The 19,555-nt window shown below is 49.2% G+C and overlaps 2 protein-coding genes across 3 annotated transcripts in view; both read left to right on the forward strand.

The window, feature by feature from the left end:
• Positions 1–6,518, forward strand: part of LEPR (leptin receptor) — a 39,742-nt gene extending 33,224 nt beyond the window's left edge. The window contains exons 18-20 of one of the 2 annotated variants that reach the window (XM_062003353.1): positions 223–298; positions 3,964–4,333; positions 4,427–6,518. In XM_062003353.1, the coding sequence (XP_061859337.1) occupies positions 223–298; positions 3,964–4,333; positions 4,427–4,731 (751 nt within the window). In that variant the 3' untranslated portion in view covers positions 4,732–6,518. Of the gene's footprint in view, positions 1–222; positions 299–3,963 lie in introns of both variants that reach the window. The other variant, XM_062003354.1, reaches the window with a different exon arrangement.
• Positions 6,519–14,799: 8,281 nt separating this feature from the next.
• PDE4B (phosphodiesterase 4B) overlaps positions 14,800–19,555 on the forward strand; it is a 209,633-nt gene continuing 204,877 nt past the window's right edge. Inside the window, exon 1 of the mRNA XM_062003176.1 lies at positions 14,800–15,001. The gene's annotated coding sequence lies outside the window, so the exon portion shown is untranslated. The remainder of the gene's footprint in view (positions 15,002–19,555) is intronic.

A 19,555-nucleotide genomic window follows, 5' to 3' on the forward strand; every position in this document is an offset into this window, starting at 1 on the left:
ACAGTGCCTGTGCCTCTGATATTTTGCAGCTGTCACCTGCAATTATCACTCCTTTATGTCTTTGTATTTCTTCTATTAAATTTTAGCCATCTGTAATATGTAAAGTGACTGTTTCATGGTCATGAATTGCATGGATTCCTTTCCTGACATAGCAAAGCTGAATGGCAGCAGTACAGGATATATGACAGCAGTACCAACTCCAGAATTTACCTCATGTTTCAGAATGAAGAAACTGTTTTGGGAAGAGGTTCCAAACCCCAAGAACTGCTCCTGGGCACAAGGAGTTAATTTTCAGAAGGTGTGTATTTCCCTGGTGATGCTCCTTCCCTCAGCCTGTGGGTCTGAGTGCTGTTGGCTCAGTACTGAGCTCTACCTGTTGGTTAGAGCACACCCACCCTGGATTCCTGACAGAAGCCACCCCAAACCTCTGAAGCCAGCAATGCAGTGGTTCACTCAGCTGATATCTGGAAATGGGCCAGGAGCAGAGACCAACAACCTCTCTGAGTGTGTAGAGGGTGTTTACATTTCAGGACAATCAGTGGCTGGGTTGCAGGATGCTGTAAGTGTCATGCTTGTGCAGCTCAGTGGCACCATGTGTGTGTGGCAGGGCAGGTTCCTTGCTGAGGTACCTGCTCTCAGGGGGCTGTGACATGCTGAGCTGTGGCATGTTCAAGTCATGGTGTGGACTTGGCCAGTTTCACCAGCAAAGTTTCTCATGGTCCCCAGAGCTTGACATCGTGGAGTCATTGTGACAATAATTGAACTTCAGGCTTGCTGTTGCTGAAAGAAGCATCCAACAGCAGAAGAGTCTCCAGGTGTTGAATTTGCCTTCCCAGGGAAGGTTTCTCTTCTCACTGTTTCTTTCAATTCATTTAAACAGAGAATGGACATTCTTTACAGTCTAATCACGGTTGCTGCCTGCTGGACCCCTGGGCCAGCTCCCAGGCCTCCTGCACGTTGCTGTTAGAAGGTTTCTCTACTTCTGTTCAGCAGACAGAAAGCACAGACACAATCCAGTGCTGATCTGTTGGAATATAATGGATACTGGAAGTAGCTCTGTTGCAAAAACGAGAAGCAAGTGCCATGTTACAGACCAAACCAGGGTTTGTCCCTTACACAGGCAGAAGCACTTTCCAGTTGCTGTTTGCAGCTTCAGTTTGCTGCCCCACTGACTACAGCTGTGACAGGCAAAGGGCTGAATATTTTCAAGCCCTGGCTTTCACAAGGGGTTGAATGAGCCCAGCACTTCCTAGGATGCAGCCATGGAAGCAGAGACATGGGGCTGGCTTGGCATTTATCCAGCTGGAGTGCAAGAGCTGCCCAGCTATTGACTTCAAAGTGGGTTTTTTACTCCAATTGAGTATTTGTCCTGATTGAGAGCTTGCATGGGAGTCTCCACTGACCCCAGGCACATCAAAAGTGATGACATCTCTTATTTGCCCAAGTGCTGGGTTGTCCCACTGTGCACTTTTGAACTTTTTACATGCATTTGGATGCAGAAGCAGCTCAGAGAATGCACAGACTGGACACGTTGTGCCTTACTGGGTTTTCTTTTGTGTGTGTTTGCCTCCTTGACTGCTTTGCCTTGAAAACACCAACATGCATGGTTACCTACATGGCTTCTTCATTTGCTGCCACTTAAACCTGCAGTCAAGTCAGTGCAGCTGCCTGAACAGCCTCTGACATGAGGTCTGTGTTGGAAAAAACAAGCCAGAAGTCCTCAGGACTTTGGCAGCACTGGGGCAGTTGCTGCTGAGGTTTTTTTACTCACAATTTCCTAGTGTTTGTTTGTTTAATGTGCTGAAGTGCTGCCTTCTCTGAATGCACCATGCTCTGTGCTTTTGTGTTAGATGAAGCTTCTGGAAATGCCAGACCAGGCTGAGACAGCTGCTTTTGGCTCTTGGGATCACCATGAACTGCAGGAGCAGAGCTTGCACCGCTGCCCCTGTATTGGTCAATTTAATCTCTTCACCTATAGCAAAAGGAAGATGTGAGAGCCCTCACTGCCCCTGATGGTTGTAGAGGTTCTGGAAGCTTGCATGTTGGTTTTAGTAGGTTGGGAATGATTTTCCTAACTGACTGCTCGAGCCAAAAAAAGTGGGTTTAAGTTGATGAAGTTTTCACTAGGAGAGGAGGGCGAAGCTGCCACCCTGCTGGCACTGCTCCATATTCAAATGCCATGCTCCATAATGAACAGGAAAGGAATGAAGCATGCAAGCATGACAGGAATGGAAGTTTGCCATGGTTTTTACCAGGCTGTGATGCAGTAGGAAGCCTCACCCCTACACTGTACAGATCTGACTGAAAAGTGCTGCTTGATGTTAACCACACTCAAGGCACAGTGTCTGCAGCTTAGCATGGTCATCCTCCCTCACACCTCTTGAGTGGCCAGGGCCAGAACTTGTTCTTTGAAACCATGTGTTTAGGGCCAAGTCCTGCTTGTGTGTATGTAATTCCCAGCAGAAAAGGTGGTGTACAGCACTTGTGTGGTGTTTTGCCTTAGTTGTAATCAGCAGTGACTGCTTAAATAGCCCAGCTGGAAAGTTCTGATATGTTCCTGGAGGCTTTTGGTGCAGAACTCCTGTCTTGTCCTGGTACACATCAGCATTAAATCTGATCACCACTTTGTATGTTTGACAGTTGGTACTCCAGAACTGCATTTATAGAGTATTTTTTATCCTGATGGAGTTGCTCACAGCAGCAAGAGGTTAAAATCATCACTGACTAAATGGCTGATGCATCTTAAGTCTGAGTGAGCCTTTGACATAAGTCTGATGGTGGCCTTTGTCAAACCACATGCCTGTCTTTGAGCTGTATTTCACCTTTGCAGGCATTACCTGCATGTTTTCTGTGCTGCCTACCTACCTTTCTAAGAACAGACACTGATGAGTGGGTGAGGGAGCCAGCACATTTTGGAAGGAACAGCATAAACCATCTCCCCTCAGGACAAACCAGCTGCTGGGTGTAGGAGGGCAAGTGATGCAGGAGGAAACATGTTTTTATGGCTGGTCCAAGGCTGCCCCCTCAGTCTCTGTCTCCTGTGATGGTGCAGGAGCAGCCTGATTTTAATACATGGTGATTGCCCTGATTTTTGAGGACCAGGAGAGACTTGCAGGGTGAAGGGGATGTCAGATGTGTGGGGCAAGTATCAAAGCAGTTGGCAAGCTGCTGGCTACCCAAGGGCATGGTAGAACTGCCAGCTAGCCCAGACTGGAGAAGTAGCCCAAGATCCACAAGTTAATGTGCCCTTCTCTATGATTGTGTACTGCTCGGAGTGTTTTGACAGGTTCCTACTTGTTTTGGCAGCTTTCCTGCTGTAAAATATGCTTTGCTAATATACACAAAGTCTGTGTTTTTATCTATTTGTTTAGTCTTGCATTCATTAGGAAGTATATGTTTTTCAAGTGAGTCTTCCTTTGTAGCTGGGGGTTCAGCTTTGCTGTCAGCTCACGTTGCTCTGGATTTTATGTGCGTTTCTCCCAAAGTCAATGTCTGTTTCTTTCCACTCAGCTCAGACACACGGCTGCTGTTTGGATGGGAATGCTCTCAAAATACCACAGGAAGGCTGAATTGGACCCTAAATAATGCAATTTGAGCAAGGCAGGTTACTTTAGCTGACATGTAAATGACAAAGCCTGTCATTTATACACCTAAATAAAAAGCCAAGGCCAGGTAAGGGCGTGAGGGCTAAGCCAGTGCAGCATTAACAAACGTGTACCTGTTATTAAATACAACCCAAGTGCTTCCCAAGACAAAGGCAGAACCCTCACTTTGCAGCATCCAACGGGTTCTCACTTCTTTGTGTCATCCCTACGTGCAGACGTAAAGAAAAAGAGGATTTAGAGGATTTTCAGTGTTAAAACTGTGGGGATCTTGCCTGTGAACCTTAAAACTGGTAGCTTCAAACTGAAAGCAAGCTACTGGATAATAGCTGAGCATTAAAATATATATCTTTTCTTCCAGCCTGAAACTTTGGAGCATCTTTTCATCAAGCACCCCAAAGCAATGTCATTTGAGCCTCTTCTTCTGGAGCCAGAGATAGTGCTGGAAGACATCAGCGTTACTAAAGTGCTGAAAGAAGAAGACACGCAGGATCTGTTAGCAATTGGTTCAATGCCTACCAAAACTCCAGGCTCTGAACACGACTCTGCTTGTTGCAGCAGCCATTTCAACAGCAGCAGCCTCTCTGAGCACGGCAGCAGGGAAGCTCCAAGGCAGGCAGACGTTAAATACGCCGCTGTTGTCAGTGAGTCCCCCTCAGCTGGGCTCCACGGGCAGCACACGAGGCCAGGAGGTGGTTTGGAGAGCTGCTGCTCAGCCCAAGGGGCCTCAGGTAGAGGTGGCTGCTCGGGCAGCTGGTGGGAGGTGAGGAATGGGGTGTTCCTCCCAGGGCCCAACACGCTTTCCCTTTGCCTTCCTCCTTCAGAGGGATTCTCAGAGCCGTTGGATGAGGATGAAGCTTTCCTGGAGGGAGAGGGGCCTGAGCAGAGCCTGTGTTACCTTGGGGTAACCTCCTTGGAAAGAAGAGACAAGGACCTTTTTTTAACAGAAGGTTCTGGGGTGATGTGTGAGTTCCACACGACTGACTTGCCCACAGATGGGGGCTTTCCTCAGCGCACAGCCCCTCACTTAAGCACCTTTATCCACAGCAGCCTCAAGTACGAGGCCATTGTGCCATACGTGCCACAGTTCCAGGTGGCTGCTGCCACCATACAGGAGGCCACAGAGTAAAACTCCTAAGTCACCACACCAGAATGTGATGCTCTAGGTTCCAGGTGTTGATGCAGTCCCCTGTTTTTCCCTCTCCCAACTCCTTGCAGCAGCTCTCCTGTTCTGAAGCTGAGGAGCTGCTTCTGTACTGGAGCGCCAGGATCTTAGGAGGAAGAAACTCCCTTTCTTTACCAAATATTCAAACATGGGACTTTCTTTTGGAGATTTGGTTGTGTTCCAAACCTGGCACCAAATTCTCTGTCAGGGACATAGATTGAAGTAGGTCTGGGGAGTGGGGTTTGGGAGGGGAAAGCTTGAGAGTGTCGTTTCCCTGGGAAGGGCTGGGGAACCTGAGCCCACCTGGATGTGGCACAGCCACTGGGCACTGGAGAAAGCTGCCAGTGGGGTGAATGGATGCACTTACACATACCAAATATCTTTGTTAGACTCCTTGTATTTTTTTTCCTCCAAGATCCTGGTTGATTTGTGGCTTGCCTGATGTCTGTGTTCCAGGGGGCCTGTGAACACACAGGCGATGCCCATGGAAATGTGGTCAGAATGCTGCATTGCACTTGTTGAAAGGGAGGCCCTGACCAAGGATGGCAAACTTGTCATGGGATCTCTTTTAAAGTAAACTAAAACTACTCATCAGTAGCACCAAAGAGCTGTAAAAGACACTGTGGTGTCAGAGACAGGTACCTCAGTGTGTGAAACACTCCCTGAGGAAGCAACAGCTGCAGTGGCTAAGGACTCCCAGTGCTGCAAGAACAAGAGGAGAATCTAAATTGGTGTGGGTACATTACTTGGTGGGGTGTTACTCAGCTGAAATAAGGTGCTTTAAAGCAAAATCTCTGCTTTTTTTTTGTTGAGCTTGAGGTTCTGGTACAAATGGCCCTGCTCTTAGGCTGCCATCTCTTCCAAAGCCCTTTGTCGAGAGCCAGGCAGCAGTGGGATCCTGGGGGTTGAGTCTGGCTGCCCCTGGAGAAGGTTGGTTTGCCTTCAGGAGGGCAGGAAAATTTGTTCTTGCATCTCTCTCTCTCTCACACACTCACACAGAGGATCTTAAGGGTGGGAAGAGACCTTGAAAGATCATCCAATCCACTTCCCCTGCCAGAGCAGGACCACCTAGAGTAGGTCACACAGCAACTCGTCCAGGTTTGCTGGGCTGTGCAGGTAGAGGCCCACACTTATTTGCCAGACAAATACCTTTTTTTCTACTTCCTAGTTAGTAAATATTTTTGTATAGGTGCCTTTTCAAAGAACTCCTTTGAGGAGCTGAGAAAGATGAATATATCATGTGTCCCAAAGCTAAAATTCTGTATGACTCCTGTAGGCAATTAAAAACCAAAGGGCAAAACCCAGCAACAGCAGTCAGTGCTGGGAGAGCATTTTTATCACTTGAGCACCTGTGATAAGAAAGCCTACAGAGCAAAAAGGACCAAAGCACATCTTTATCTGCACTTTCACCACAAGCTTTAAAACCCCACTGCTTTCTCTCAAGCTGCTAACCTGGCCCTGGCTGGGGAAATCTTTGTTTCTGGATGTTGAATATGACATAAACCTAATGTTTTGTTTCACAAATGTTCTGTAGGGCAGGGAGGGGAATTAAAACATATGTTGTGGTAGTAAGCAGGAGACACTGTGGCTTGGTAATGCGACTGGAGCCTGTGGGGACAAAGTTGAAGGTTCCTAGAGGGCTCCAGGAGTGAAGGTGGGCTTGGCACATGGGTGGATGCTAAAGCAAGTTCACCCGAGAAGAGAAACTCCCTCCTGTGGGCACGTTTGTGAATAAAATGTTTCTAGTTGTTCCTGGTGAATGGGTGTTTGCCTGAGGTTTCAGCCTCTTGCAGAAAAAGGAGTTTAAATGCAGGTCCCTGATGTGAATTCTGTGCAGAGGAGGGCTCCTGTTCCTTCAGTCTTCCTTCTGCTGGGGAAGGAGCAGGAGTTGGATTTGTCACAGCTTGAAGGAAACCCAGGGGTCCTGCTGCAGTCGTTTCCAACGTGCAACAAGGGAATGCTGAGATTTCCATGTGTGAGCCTGGGGTCAGATGCTGCTAGTCACAAAGCCTCAGGGGCAGCATCGTGTGTGGCTGCCACGATGGAGCCCTGTGCTGCAGGCACACAGCCCTGGGAACAGGGAAAGCACTCGCAAAAAGCCTTTCCTTTCAAGAAGAGCCAAACTGGAAACGGGCAGTGCCCTCCTAGCTGGAGAGCCCTGGGTTTTGGCAGGTATCATTCTGGTCTCTAATTATCCTAAACAAAAGGCAAGTGAATTGTCTTCTGGAGGCTCTAATTAATTACTCCCCATCAGGAGCTCCTTATGCAAGAGCTGTCATCAGCAGTGCTGGGAAAGGCACTGAGAAACTCTCACCGGGAGATGTGAAAATCAGCCTTGATGGCTTGTGAAATAGCCCGGTGTCCTGCTGCTCGGGAATGAATGGCAAAACAAACCATGAAGAGGGATGGAGGGAAGGAGATCCTGAGGGGGGCTTTGAACGGTGATGAAAAGCCACGGACAGGAAGATCTCTGGGCTGCCCTATGTAAAGGTCACAGCAGCACACCTCCGTGTGCGTTTCAGCTGTAATTAGTGCCTGGTATTGCCTTTCTCACCTCCTGCAACACACCACACCTCCTCACCTACTCCTAGATGGGCCCTTTATGAATGCAAATGAAGCTCATCTGTGATCCCTGAAAACTGCTTGTAGAACATCCATTTAATGTCTTTAAACCTGAGCACAGCATAAAGGACAGAGATGCCAAACTTTCTGCTGCTGCTTTTACAGAGCTGCTTCTCAGCAGAGAAACTCATGTCTATATGGAAACCAGGGGGTTATCAGCTGTGGCACTTCGTGGGGGAGAAGGGATGTGATGGGACAGCCAAGGAACAGACTTGCTGCTGATTGTCCCAAATCTGAGCTGCAAGGCAAGGCCAAGCAACTGATACATAGATGGGCAGGAGACACAGCGCAGGCTGCAACTTGTGCTGGAAAGAAACACTCAGAGGCTTATTTAATGATGATTAAAGATCTGGGACAGAAGAGCCTGGCAGTGAAATCTTCATTTAATCTTCTGGCTGCCTAATGTCAAAAGTGAGTTGAGAGCCCTGCTGCTGCTCTGCTGGAACAGCTTGCCATCCCTCTGCTTTCCACTGGCTGCCCATCAAAACACCCTCCTGCTTTTCCCACCCCTCTCTTTGCCACAGCCTCCAGGGACTTGTAGAGAGCAAGAAAGGCCTCGGTAAGATCAGGAGGACTTGCTCAGGCTTGCTGGCTGTGCTGACACACAGCAGTCCCCCAGAAGGCAGCTGGGCTACAAGGGCTGATGTTGCTGTCAAATACTGCGTGTCCACACAGTCCTTCTGCCAGGGGCTGTGGGTTAGGGAGGACTCTCTGAGTTTGGGGGTGGGTGGGGAGTGTGTGTGTGTGTGTGTAGAGGCAATAGCAAGAAGATCTTGTATTGCAGACCAAGCTGGATATGAGCTGCAGAAAAGGAGTGAAGGAAACCACCTTGTAAAGATAGCCATGGGTGCTGGCTGGCTGCATGTAGCACTAAGCAAGCCAGAGTCCATGGGTGCAGCAGACAGCTACAGCTCTTGTGACCCACTTACAAGATACAGTGCCATGGCAAAGGAAGAGCAGAAGGTCGTCTCAAATCATTGAAAGCCTGTGATTCATAAGGACAGTGATGTCATCAGTCATGATGAACAACTGGAAAAAGGGACAGGAAGCATGGGAGTGCTGAGAACCAACACCAAGGGACATCATCCTGCTGCTGAATTTATCTCTGGAAGGACACTGCAACATACAAATCCAATTATAGTCCTTAACAGGCAGTTTGGAGCCATCAGTTCCTCAGGGCTGATCAAAACACAGCAAGAGCTGAAGGAAAGAGGTGTGAAATGGTAGGGACATGCTAGCTAGAGACCTTAAGGACTTCCAAGAAAAACTGTCACACACCAGTTCCCAGAGATTTGTCTGGACTCAGACCTGCAGATGGAGACCAGGAAAGTCTGTGCCAGAAGTGCTCCTTTCATTATATGCAGCAGTGTGAAAAATGGGCTGAGGCTGCTGTACCTGCTACATGCTCACAACAGAGTGACCCTGATGAGGTTGCTGCCAGCAAAAGAGAGAAAATCACTCTGTGAGGCGTGGGCATGAGTGAGAAGTGGGAAGGAGGGCCCTGAGTAGCCTCACCTGGAACCTCTACTCACACCCCTGGCCTGGCCTCTATTTAAGCTCAGCCCTGGGTCTTCCTCCTTACCTGAGTTGTGCAGGAGGAGCTCTTATTGGTACAGCACATTGCCATTGAGGCTTGGGAACCTGCCTGGAGGAATGGTGAGGTAGCAAGGTCCGTGTTGGAGCACAACAGGCATAAATCATGTGATGTACAATAGCTGGGTCTTTTTTTAGCTCCTTTAAAATGATTTCTCCTAAGCAGCTGTTAGGAAATGGTATGCAGAATAAATTATTTGGATGAGCCTCTCTCCAGCTTGGGTTGGTGACCTGCAAATATCCTGCCAGAAAAACTCCTGCATGAACAGAACCATGGAATAACAGGGTGGGAAGAGGCCTCTGGAGATTTAATCCTACCCCCTGCTCGATGTAGGGTCAGCTAGGGCAGGACTCTGCCCACAGGACTGTGCCCAGGGTGGGGGCTTGGTAGCTGAACAAGTTTAAGGTATCATTTTGCAAAAGCATTCTTTTCCTCTGTGAAGAATTGCTTGTGCAGGAACCATCACTTGGGATTTCCACATCTGATGTGGGAAGAGAAGGGCCCACGGAGGGAACGTTACTGATGCTTGTGGTTGTGACTCTCCCTTAAGGATAAATCATCTTGAGTTATGTGTTCACATTAGTGTTGAGCTTTTAATATTTGTTTTAGAGGAAACCTATTTTCCTACTCCTTGTAATATTAATGCTTCATTAAATTAAGTGGCTGGATTCCTGGCACCTTCCAAAACTCACACAGCTTTAATGTCAAGGCTAGATCCATTCATTAGATGGAACTTTAGCTGCTTTCCTCACAAAACACAAGGACCTTCCAGCCTGAGCTGTTATGCAAGACCAGAGCTGAAAGATATTGTTAGTGGCTATTTTTTTTCACAGAATTCATCACCATCTAGAGCAGCCCTCCCTCCTACAGTTCTATAAACCAGGCTGGCTGCAGCAGCGCTTGGGTTTTGGGCTGGCAGCCAGGGAGCCCTCGCTGGGAGGATTAGAATTATTCACCAGCAGGTTTCTCTGCGAGTGTCAGCTGTGACCCTGACCACCACTTTCCACTTTGACTCTCTCAGGGATTTAGATATTCATAAAAGGCTGGGTGGAATGAATCAGCTCTGTGTCTGACAGCCTTGTCAATTAAAGCTGGGTGGCTGAGGGGGAGGAAGAGGAGCGAAGTGCAGGCACTGATGGGCTCAGGCAGAAAGGCTATGGGGAAGCTGCAGCACACTCCCCAAGCTGCTTCCCTCATCAAGACCTTGAAAGGAACAGTCTTGGCCTGTCCTGCCTTCTAAAATCAGTCCCTTGGGGCAGGGGCTAAGGTAGTATCTTCTGGTCCTCTTAAGCAAGCTGTCAGACCTTGAACTGAACAATGGGAGCACTCAGCTCTCTCAAATAACCCACTTTCCTGCTGATAATTTTTCTGCTGTTACTACACATTTTACAGGGCAACCAGTGCTTCCCAGCTTATGTCTGTGAGGATGCCCCAGGGCTAAGAATTCCCCTGATGCCCAGCCTCCCTTTTGGAGCCCAGGCTATAGAGACAAATGGGATTGTGAGCTCTCCCAGCACGTGCTGTAATGTGACTTCACTGAAATGCTGTTGGCTTGGACCAAAACATTCTGGGTCTCAAACTTTTTTTCCCCTGAAGGAGGAATCATCCATGGAATTGCCCTCGTTGGCTTTAGACTATGACAAAGCCTCTCATGCCACTGCTGCTGCTTCCCATCCCCTGACACACTGATGGCTGCAGGCTACACCTGCACACTGGTTTGTAGGGAGAGGTTCCTGCGGTTGCAGCCCATCCCTGGCTTTGTGTCAGGGCTGCATACAAGAAGGTTGTGTTTCAAAACCACAGCAGCTTAGATTTTAGAGTTAATAAAGTGAGGTTCAGTGGTTTAGTAAGCTACTGCCCTCTGCACAGGCAGAGGCAGCTGATCCCTTCTAGGAAAATCAGTCTGTTGGGTGGCAGGGCTGCCTGGGCTGCTGAGTTTGTCTGTTTACAGGCATGGTTTGGGAATTGGTGGTGGTCTCCTCCACTGGTGAGAGTGACAAGACTTATTAACACCTCCCAAATGAACTTTGGAAGGGACAGGAGGTGCATCCTTCACAGCACAGCTGACTTGCATGCATTTCTCACTATTACGCTTCTAATACTATCAGGAAGCTAAGGAAGAGAGGAGAGCCTGCCTTGTACCTTGTCCCTCTTTGCTCACTTTGTCTTCTTGCAGCTGCTGAAAGCAAAAGCAGCAGGTTTTTTTGTCCCCTGGTATTAAATGTGGTGGGTAAATTTCTCTGCCTGGTCACAGGAGCACAGGCAGCAGCTGTTATATCCCACTGAATTCCCCTTTATTTGATACACATGAGCTTCTTCAGATGCAGTGGAAGGGCAGAGATGGCAGCAAAACCATCCACAAATCCTGCCAGTGAATGAATTCATTGACATCTTACAGCATTCCTTCCCCTTTTCCCACACTATATTATTAATACTCTTAATTAATTAACACCCTGCCAGTCTGCAGTCTCCCATCAGCTTTCACCTGAATTCCTCCTGGTACCAAGACCTCTATAGAAGAGAGGTGGTGACAAAGCCATTTGGATTACAAGCGGAGGGCATGGATAGAAGAAGACATGTAGGGGGAGGTTCTGGCCATCTTCTCTGCTTGATGTTGGCAGCACTGAGAAATCTCCTGATCCTCTTTGAAGAGAGGAGTTGGGGGGTGGGGTATGTGTGGAAAGAAACCAAGAAAACAATTCCCCAGAAGACTGTGCAAAATACCACAAACTGGGGACCAGCTTCTTGGGGGAAGTTCTGGGGCTGTGCTGCCTGCCAGGGGAGCAGTGGAGGGCACAGGAACCAGGAGCCTTTCTGCCAGTGGTGTCCTTCATGGTGAACTCCAGATAGGTAACCAGCAGAGGGATGGGGAAGGGAAGGAATTTTCCCTCAGAGGTAGAATCGTTTTCCTTTTGGCAGTGGAGAGTGAGGGCTGTGCTCCCCTTCACTTCCCCTTCTTTTTAGCATCGCTGATATCAGCCATCCTCATTCAGAGCACATTTGCTTTTACTCCTTTTCTATTTTAATAGGAAACAGATCTTCTTTTTGCTGTTTTGACAGTACCTCAGCAAAGCCATTTGTTCTCTCCTGCACAAACTCTGCTACCACACTTATCACCAGAGTATCTGGGTGCATTAAGCAACATGACTAACATCTGCCAGGTTAAGTTTTTTTCTTTGTCTCCTCAGGGAAAAAACCCAACTGGATGCCATAGTGACCTATTTTGCTAAGTGGGACTCTCCCCCCCCATCCCCTTTTATGTGTCCATTGCCCTGGGTTCTTTTGTTATCATAGCAAAAGCTCCAGAAATGTACCCTGCACATGGAGCAAAAACTAGTGACACATTAGTGATATTTACTTCTTGGTTCACTCCATATCCTCAGATTTGATCCCCAGACAGTTCTACTTTCTGGCTGCAAAGCCATATTGGCCCTCCACTGACCAGCAGTAATGGAGGTGTCAGCAGTACTCTTCATCCTCCTGGGCAGCCTTTTGGCTGTGGGAGCTTGCAGCAGAGAGGATTAGGGAGGTGAGAACTCTGCCCTTGATTTTGATCTTACAGGGAACTTTCTTGAGAACCTGAGTAGAGTCCAGGATGGTACCAGTGCTGCTGGCCACACTTCTCTTGAATGGTAAGAATTTACCTGGAGATGATGAAAAGCATTACTCAGATTGGTAGGTGAGAGTCCAGTGTCAACAATGCATCCAAAAATAGACCCCAGTTACTGCCTGAACTGACTGCTTGTGCACCATCTCTACATTGCTGGCACTTGAGTGTTTACTGTCAGATGGCTGCTCCTGACTGGGATGGCACTTTGTAAGGGGAAGGTCCAGCACGAGAGGAATGTGGTCCCATTCCTGTGAGGTGAGTGTCCCCTTCAGGAAGCCTTGTAGCGTGCTATCTTGGCAGTTCCTGTATGGAAGGCAGTGGGAACCCAGGGTTAGAAGTTTCAGCATGAAGTGACTCTGGAGAGGGAGAACAGATGCCTCCCTCCTACCTACTGAGAGGAGGAGACCAATTCATCACTGCCAGTAAAACTGCTTCATGGCTGTGCCTCGATTTGTGGCATCACAAACAGTGAGTTTAACCCTTAAAGGTTTCATAGGGAATGCATTTCACTTCTCTGTTCAGGACTCTGAGCTTTTGGGACCTCGAGAGAGTTCTTTAAGCCATTTAAATGTTGCCCCTCAACTTTGAAGACTAGAATTTCCCTCTTTTAAAACATGAACCGAGTTCATTACTCCAGAAACTTGGCCTTTGATAAAGATATCAAACACCCAAGGACCTCGAATCACTGTTAGCATCAAACAATAATAACGAAACCATATCCAAATGAGTTCTCCTTATCTTCCACATCGTGGGTGTTTGGGGATGGTGTGACCAGCCAGCAGCTTTAGTACACCCATGTGAGATACTTTGCTGTTGCACCTCTGAGGTAAGCAGCTGCTGATTTGGAGCTTGGCCAGGCTGTGCCAGCACAGCTTCCCACACATGTACAGAGGGGAAGCTTAAAGGTCCAACACAACTGTCACTGGACTCCAAGCACTGACTTCTATGGAAGCTGGGATGGCCCCTTAGCAAGGAATTCTATGTGTGCCCAACTGATTTTAGTGCTTTTGGTTTGAAAATCACTTTTAAACAGGCACAACGTGCTGAAATGCCACATCTGTGTGTAATTAAGCGGGAGCTAACAGGGAGTCTTCCTTTCTCCTTAGCAAAGGCAGGAGAGGGGAGAAAAGCTTCAGTTAAAACTGACTCGTTCTTCCTATGAACTTGGTCTAGATTCCCGTGGTATAATATTTTCTCCCATTGTTTTGTTAATCTCGGGTTTGGAAGGTTTCTTGACCTCTGTCCCACGTGAGGTGACGACTGTATTTCTAGAGAAGGATTTCTTCTTTAATTGGTGTGTCTTAAGGGTTCTGCTGCTGAAATAGAAGGAAAAGTCAGATTCTGTTCACTGCAGCCCGTGTATTCTTCCCGCATAACTGGTTGCTTTCACAACTGACAGGCACGAAACAGATGTCTGACGGTTTCTGTGACGTTCCTTTGCCCCTTGGGACAAGTCAGGAGTCGGACGCGGCTATCAGATCCTTTAAAAGTGTCCAGTTGTGCGATCTGTGCGCCCGCGCGTCCCAGGGCGCCGGCGGTGGCTGTGGCAGCCGCGGCTGAGCCGGCTCCGCGCCTCAGGCTGCCGGGTGCTGGAGGCAGCGCTTCCCGCGGCCGCTGCTCGGGCCGCTGTCCGCCCTGTGCATCGCAGAGCCCCGCAACGGTACGGGCTGCAGGAGCCCCGCAGAGCTGCTCCGGCTCAAGCCTCTGCTAAAGCAGGTCCCCCTCCACCAGGGCCCACGGGAACGTGTCCAGGCGGGTTTGGAAAGCTCCCGAGAAGGAGGCTCCATCTGCAAGCACAGACTGGCGTTCGGGCTTTATCGCCGGGCGGTTTGCAGCAGACCGTCTCTCCAAGCTCCCCCTCTGCTCAGCGGGGCTGCTGGCCAAAGCCAGCTGAGCGAGGCCCAGGGGTACCGACGGCCACCGGCCCCGGAGGGCTGCAGCGGAGCCAGCCGCAGCGGCTGAGACACGGCGGCGGGCGGCGCTGGGCCCGCGCTCCCCGCCTCGGCTCCGGAGGCGCCCCCCGGCGCTGCCGCCCCCCCTCCCGGCGGCCGCGCCGGCTCCGCTGGGCCGCAGCGCCCACACCTGCAGCAAGGCCGGCCCGGCCCGGCCCGGCGCCGCCCCCGCGGGCGGGCGGAGGGGCAGGAAGCGGGGCGCCGAGGCGAGCCCGCCCCGCGCCCGCAGGGCACGGCGAGGAGGGAGCGCGGCGCGGCGCAGCCCAGCCGCCGGCGCAGCCCGGGCACGTTGGTGGCTCCGCTCGCTCCGCCGCGTTCAGCCGCCGCCCCGCTGCCATTGCCGGGAGAGCGACGGAGCCGTGGAGCGCTGAGGAGCGGCAGCTGAGGGCGAAGCTGCGCCGCCGCGGGGACAGCGGCGGAGCCCTCCCGGAGACGGCGCCGGGGCCGCCGCCGGAGGTAAGCGCTGACTCGGCTCCCTGCCCGCGGCTCCGGGCCGCCGCCCGCGCCTCGCCGCCGCTCAGCCGCCCGGAGCCGGCTCTCCCTCGGCCCTCGGGTGGGGGCCACCGGGGCTCCGGGGAGGGGGCGGCGGCGGAGGGCGCCGGGGTTGCCCGGGGACCGGGAGCCGCGGGGTGCGCGGGGTTAGCCGGGGTGCGCGGCGCGGCCACCTGCGCGCAGCAGGTCTGATCGAGGAAAACATCTGAGTCACTTGTGGGTTGTTTCGGTGGTTTCGGTAAGTTTTGTCGTATACAATCACATGGCGTTGGGAGCTGGTAGTGTACAAAAGAAAGAAGAGCAAAAGGGTTACGGTTTTCCAAGGAGGAAAGATGCGCTTTGATTGTTGGGGTTTGAAATTATTTCCCTGCAGTTTTTTCCCCTCCAGAATTTCTAGTGGAGCGAACCGGTTTATTTTGGAGCTGTTAAGGCGGTGTTGCTGCAGCATCGCCTTTCGTTTCAGCGTGTGGCCGGGAGTCGTGCTCTTCCTGCGCCGCACCTGCGGCCGTGGGCAGGTGGATGCCGTGCCGGGCCTCCACCTCTGGTACCCCCCAAGTGGTCTGTAGGCTTGAGTCCTGGTAACTTCTTGTCGGGTCGGCCCTCCCCAGTGCTACTTTGCCTGTGGCATTTTCTCTTCTAGGCTTTGCAGCTATGCATCATGTTCACTAACGTGTGGTTTGAGTCAGTTTGCTTTTCCCGATTCCCCTTTTCTCAGTTCGGTGCCTGGTGGGAGCTGTGAGTTTAGAGAGGATCTGGAAGTTGAGTGTTCCCTCAGCGTAGCTCCACATCAGCTCCGACACAAGCGCTGCCTGCAAGCCCTTGGGGTGCCGTGCAGGGGAGCAGCAACGAGTGCTCCTTTCACCTCCTTGGGGGAAGGTTGAGGAGTGATGAACCAGCTCTGATAACGCAGCGAGCTATTTACTGTAGATCTCTTGGGGGGTGAACATAGCCATGGAGGTAAGGAGTTGTTTTGTGTGGTGCTCAGCATCTGCCGCAACAGGAATCCCAAGAGATCGCCTACACTGGCGAGAGAATCCCTGTTAGATTTGTTCAGTGCTGCTTTTTTGCTTTTCCTTCCCCCTCTGAAATCCTGATGTCCAGAGGAACCAGCAGTGAACGAGCCAAATCGTTGCGTTTGCACGTTGTGAACTCAACGAAACAGAGAAGTTTTTCCAGGGCTTTGAGAGAGCTGCTCGTCTGCTGCATCCCTCGCTATCGGCTCCAGACATGGAGGCCAGATTGGAAACAAATCTCTGGTTTATAAATCGCCTAGAATCTAAAGCTCTTTAGTACAGAGAGTGCTTTTCTGGCACACTGGTAAGTGTGCTGCCTGCATATAGCAGATTATTCGTTGTAGTTATCTGTTTCTCTTGCTATCGTGATCTGTTTTAATGTGTCTCCATGTGCCTGCTCAGGAACTCCATGTACACCTATATCTTACTTTGTTCTCATCTTTGGACATTTTAGATTCCAGTCAACCATTTTTAATGGAATGCATAAACATGGACCTGAAGTCAAATACAAGGTTCAACATATTCAGGTTGAATTTGCATCCAGGTGGGAAAATTCAAGCTAAGTGTGCTCTGTGTGCTGGAGGCATACCAGATCCTGAGCCCATGCTGTTCTGGTATTTGTAGGTAGGACCCATTTCTGGTAGTAAGCAGGGTGCTGCCTTCTGAAAATACAGCATCCCCTCTTCCTAGCTAGGTTGTGGGAAAAACCTCTTCCTTGATCCTTGTGCCCTCTGGTCACCCCAGTTTCCTTCTTTGCATCAGTATATTTGTGTTCTTGATGAAAAAACATTGCTGTCCAAACCATTTTTCATACCTGTTGGTCTGACCACACTGAGCATCAGCAGCAGATCCTTCTGCTGCTCTGAAGTACTGTGAAAGTGCCACAGAGAGTTCCATTCATCATCTTTCCTCTCGCTTGTGCGGTTACTTGCCTGCCTCTCTGTTTGCCCAGCACTGGCAGCTTTGTGTCCAAGACCTTGCTATTATTCTTCTCCAACCACCCCTGTGTTTACTTCCCGGCTCTTTCCACCTCACGTGGCAGCCTCTCCTTATTCACCATTCAAATCCTTGCTCAAGAGTCTGACTTATCTGTGGGGAAGCTTAGAACAGATTAGCCGAGTAATCGTCTTTGCGAACACTAGTCTTACTTAAAACATCATTACAATCAACTATCTTGACTTTCCCCATTGGAAATGGATAGCCAGGAATAGATTTGTAAAATCCTTCCTAAAATGGTCATTTTAAGAGCTGACAGGTCAGGCCAGTTGAGACAATTTGTTTTGCCCAGGCAATGCTGCCTTGGAGTAAGCCACGTGGTACGAGCTATCCCACTAAAGATGTGGGTAGTTCTTACACCTTGAGAAAAGCAGTGAGCAGTGGGTACATGGAGATCCCTTTGTTTAAATTAAATGCCCATCATACAGCAAATAAAGCCTGGAAGTCTATACACTAGTTCCATCAGTACATGAGATGATCTAATGATGGCAGTAGGATAAATACAGCCTTAGCAGATGGGGGGAAAAAAAGCTGTTAGAAAAGCGTGGAACAAATGGGGCACCCAAAAGAACTCTCCTAAACTTGGACACTTATCACCAAGAAATGTGTGTCTGTGTATGTTAAATATTGCTTCAAAGGAAAAGGCCATTAACCTGATGTTAATCTGTAACCTGATGTTGTTTGTTACTCATGCTCTGTTTGTTTTTCTTTCCCTTGTATTTCCCTTAGTTTAGAGAATGGAAGTAATTTGTCAGTTTCACTTTCAGATCTTTGCTGCTGTAGTGTTTTGGTTTCAGGCAATGCAGATGAATGGTTATTTAGCTGTTTTAGGTAAAGTGTTTTAAGCTGAATTTGCTTAAGCTTGGGACATCCCTTTTTTCTATAGTAGCCAGCAACAGGACAAGGGGTGATGGGATGAAGCTGGAACACAAAAAGTTCCACTTAAACATAAGAAAAATCTCTTTCAGTGTTTCAGTGAGGGAGCCCTGGCACAGGCTGCCCAGAGGGGTTGTGGAGGCTCCTTCCTTGGAGGGCTTCAAGACCCACCTGGACACGTTCCTATGTGACCTGATCTAGGTGACCCTGCTTCTGCAGGGGGGTTGGACTGGATGATCTCTAAAGGTTCCTTCCAACCCCTACCACTCTGTGATTCTATGAAGTTAATTATGAAAAAAGTAGTTTTTAGCTTGAAAAACTTGGTTTTCCTAAAAAAAGGAGCAACTTTATAGTCATTTCTTGCTAAAAACATGCATGAAGGGCCTGTTTCTCTCTTCTATTAGTACTATTCCATGAGTGCAAAATGCTGTTGGTTGTGTTTGTCTGAGCCCTATGCCGTTACACCTCAAATAGTTGAAGGGTAAGCCCTGTATTCGTGATGAATGCACAGAGAAAGTAAGTTAAGAACCTTTCTCCTGGTCATACCATATAAGAAAAACTAAGAGTATGTATCTATACACACACATTATGTATGTTATATATATGCACATTGTTTTATATGTATGTAAAAGAACAAACAAGACTGTTAATTGCTGTTTCATTGGTTGTATTCATTAGACTGAGGGACCGTTTGCCAGAGCTTTTGTGATGCACAGAACTCCCATATCAAACATCATAATAAAGGAACAGTTTTGGAGAGCTGTAGAAAGGATGTGAAAGCTTCTGCTTCGTAGCTTAAGCTTATTTCTCTGAGAAATAAGGCTTGGAGGAAACTTTCTAGGACAGCAGACTATTCTGTGCCAGTCTCCAGTGGAACTTCTTGCACTTGCTGTTGAAGCATCTGGCGCTGCTGTCGGTGTTGAGAAAATAGATTGGTGGATGATGATGATGGATTAGATCTGTGGCTATTTGGATGCTTAAAAAGTCTAATTCTATAAGTGCACACTGAGTTTGGCACTTTCTCAGGTTTATACAATGTGCTTTATTAAGAAGTCAGGAGGAGAAGATCCAGAGAATTCCCCTGTAACTGTCTTTGCTTCTCCCTTTTCCTTCTGTCTGTGTGGGTTCTGTGTGTGTATGGTTTGTGGGATTTTCTTCCCCTCCCCTTCACCTGTCTCTCTTTCCTGAATGTTCTCTCCTCTTTGGAAGTGAAGCAGAGTGTTATATAGATTTTTGCCTAATGGGGAATGAGGAGGCAAGTGGAATCAAAAGCTGCATCGTGGGCTTTGTGTACATGATGGCGTTTGGCTTCCTCCTTCAACCTTCTCTTCCACCTGCTGAGGGGGGGCCAGGAGGCAGAGGGAGAGGAGGGAAGGGTCTGTTGTGGGAGTGGGTGGTGTCAGGTGTGGCTAGGACATTGATAATACATTTCTACTAGGGCAACCAAGGTTGCTTACTGTTGGTAGGGGAGTCATGAAACCAGGCTGTGACAAACCAAAGCGTAGGGTCTGGAGGGGTCTGTGCAGGTTCAGCACCTGGAAGAAGTAAGGACAAGCTTGGTGGTCCTGTATTATATACAGTGAGTTGTTTCATGGAGAAAGTAGCTTACTTGGGGTAGAATTATAAAGCTTGC

Source organism: Colius striatus, chromosome 10, assembly GCF_028858725.1.
Source record: "Colius striatus isolate bColStr4 chromosome 10, bColStr4.1.hap1, whole genome shotgun sequence".
In the NCBI taxonomy this organism is placed as follows: Eukaryota; Metazoa; Chordata; class Aves; order Coliiformes; family Coliidae; genus Colius; species Colius striatus.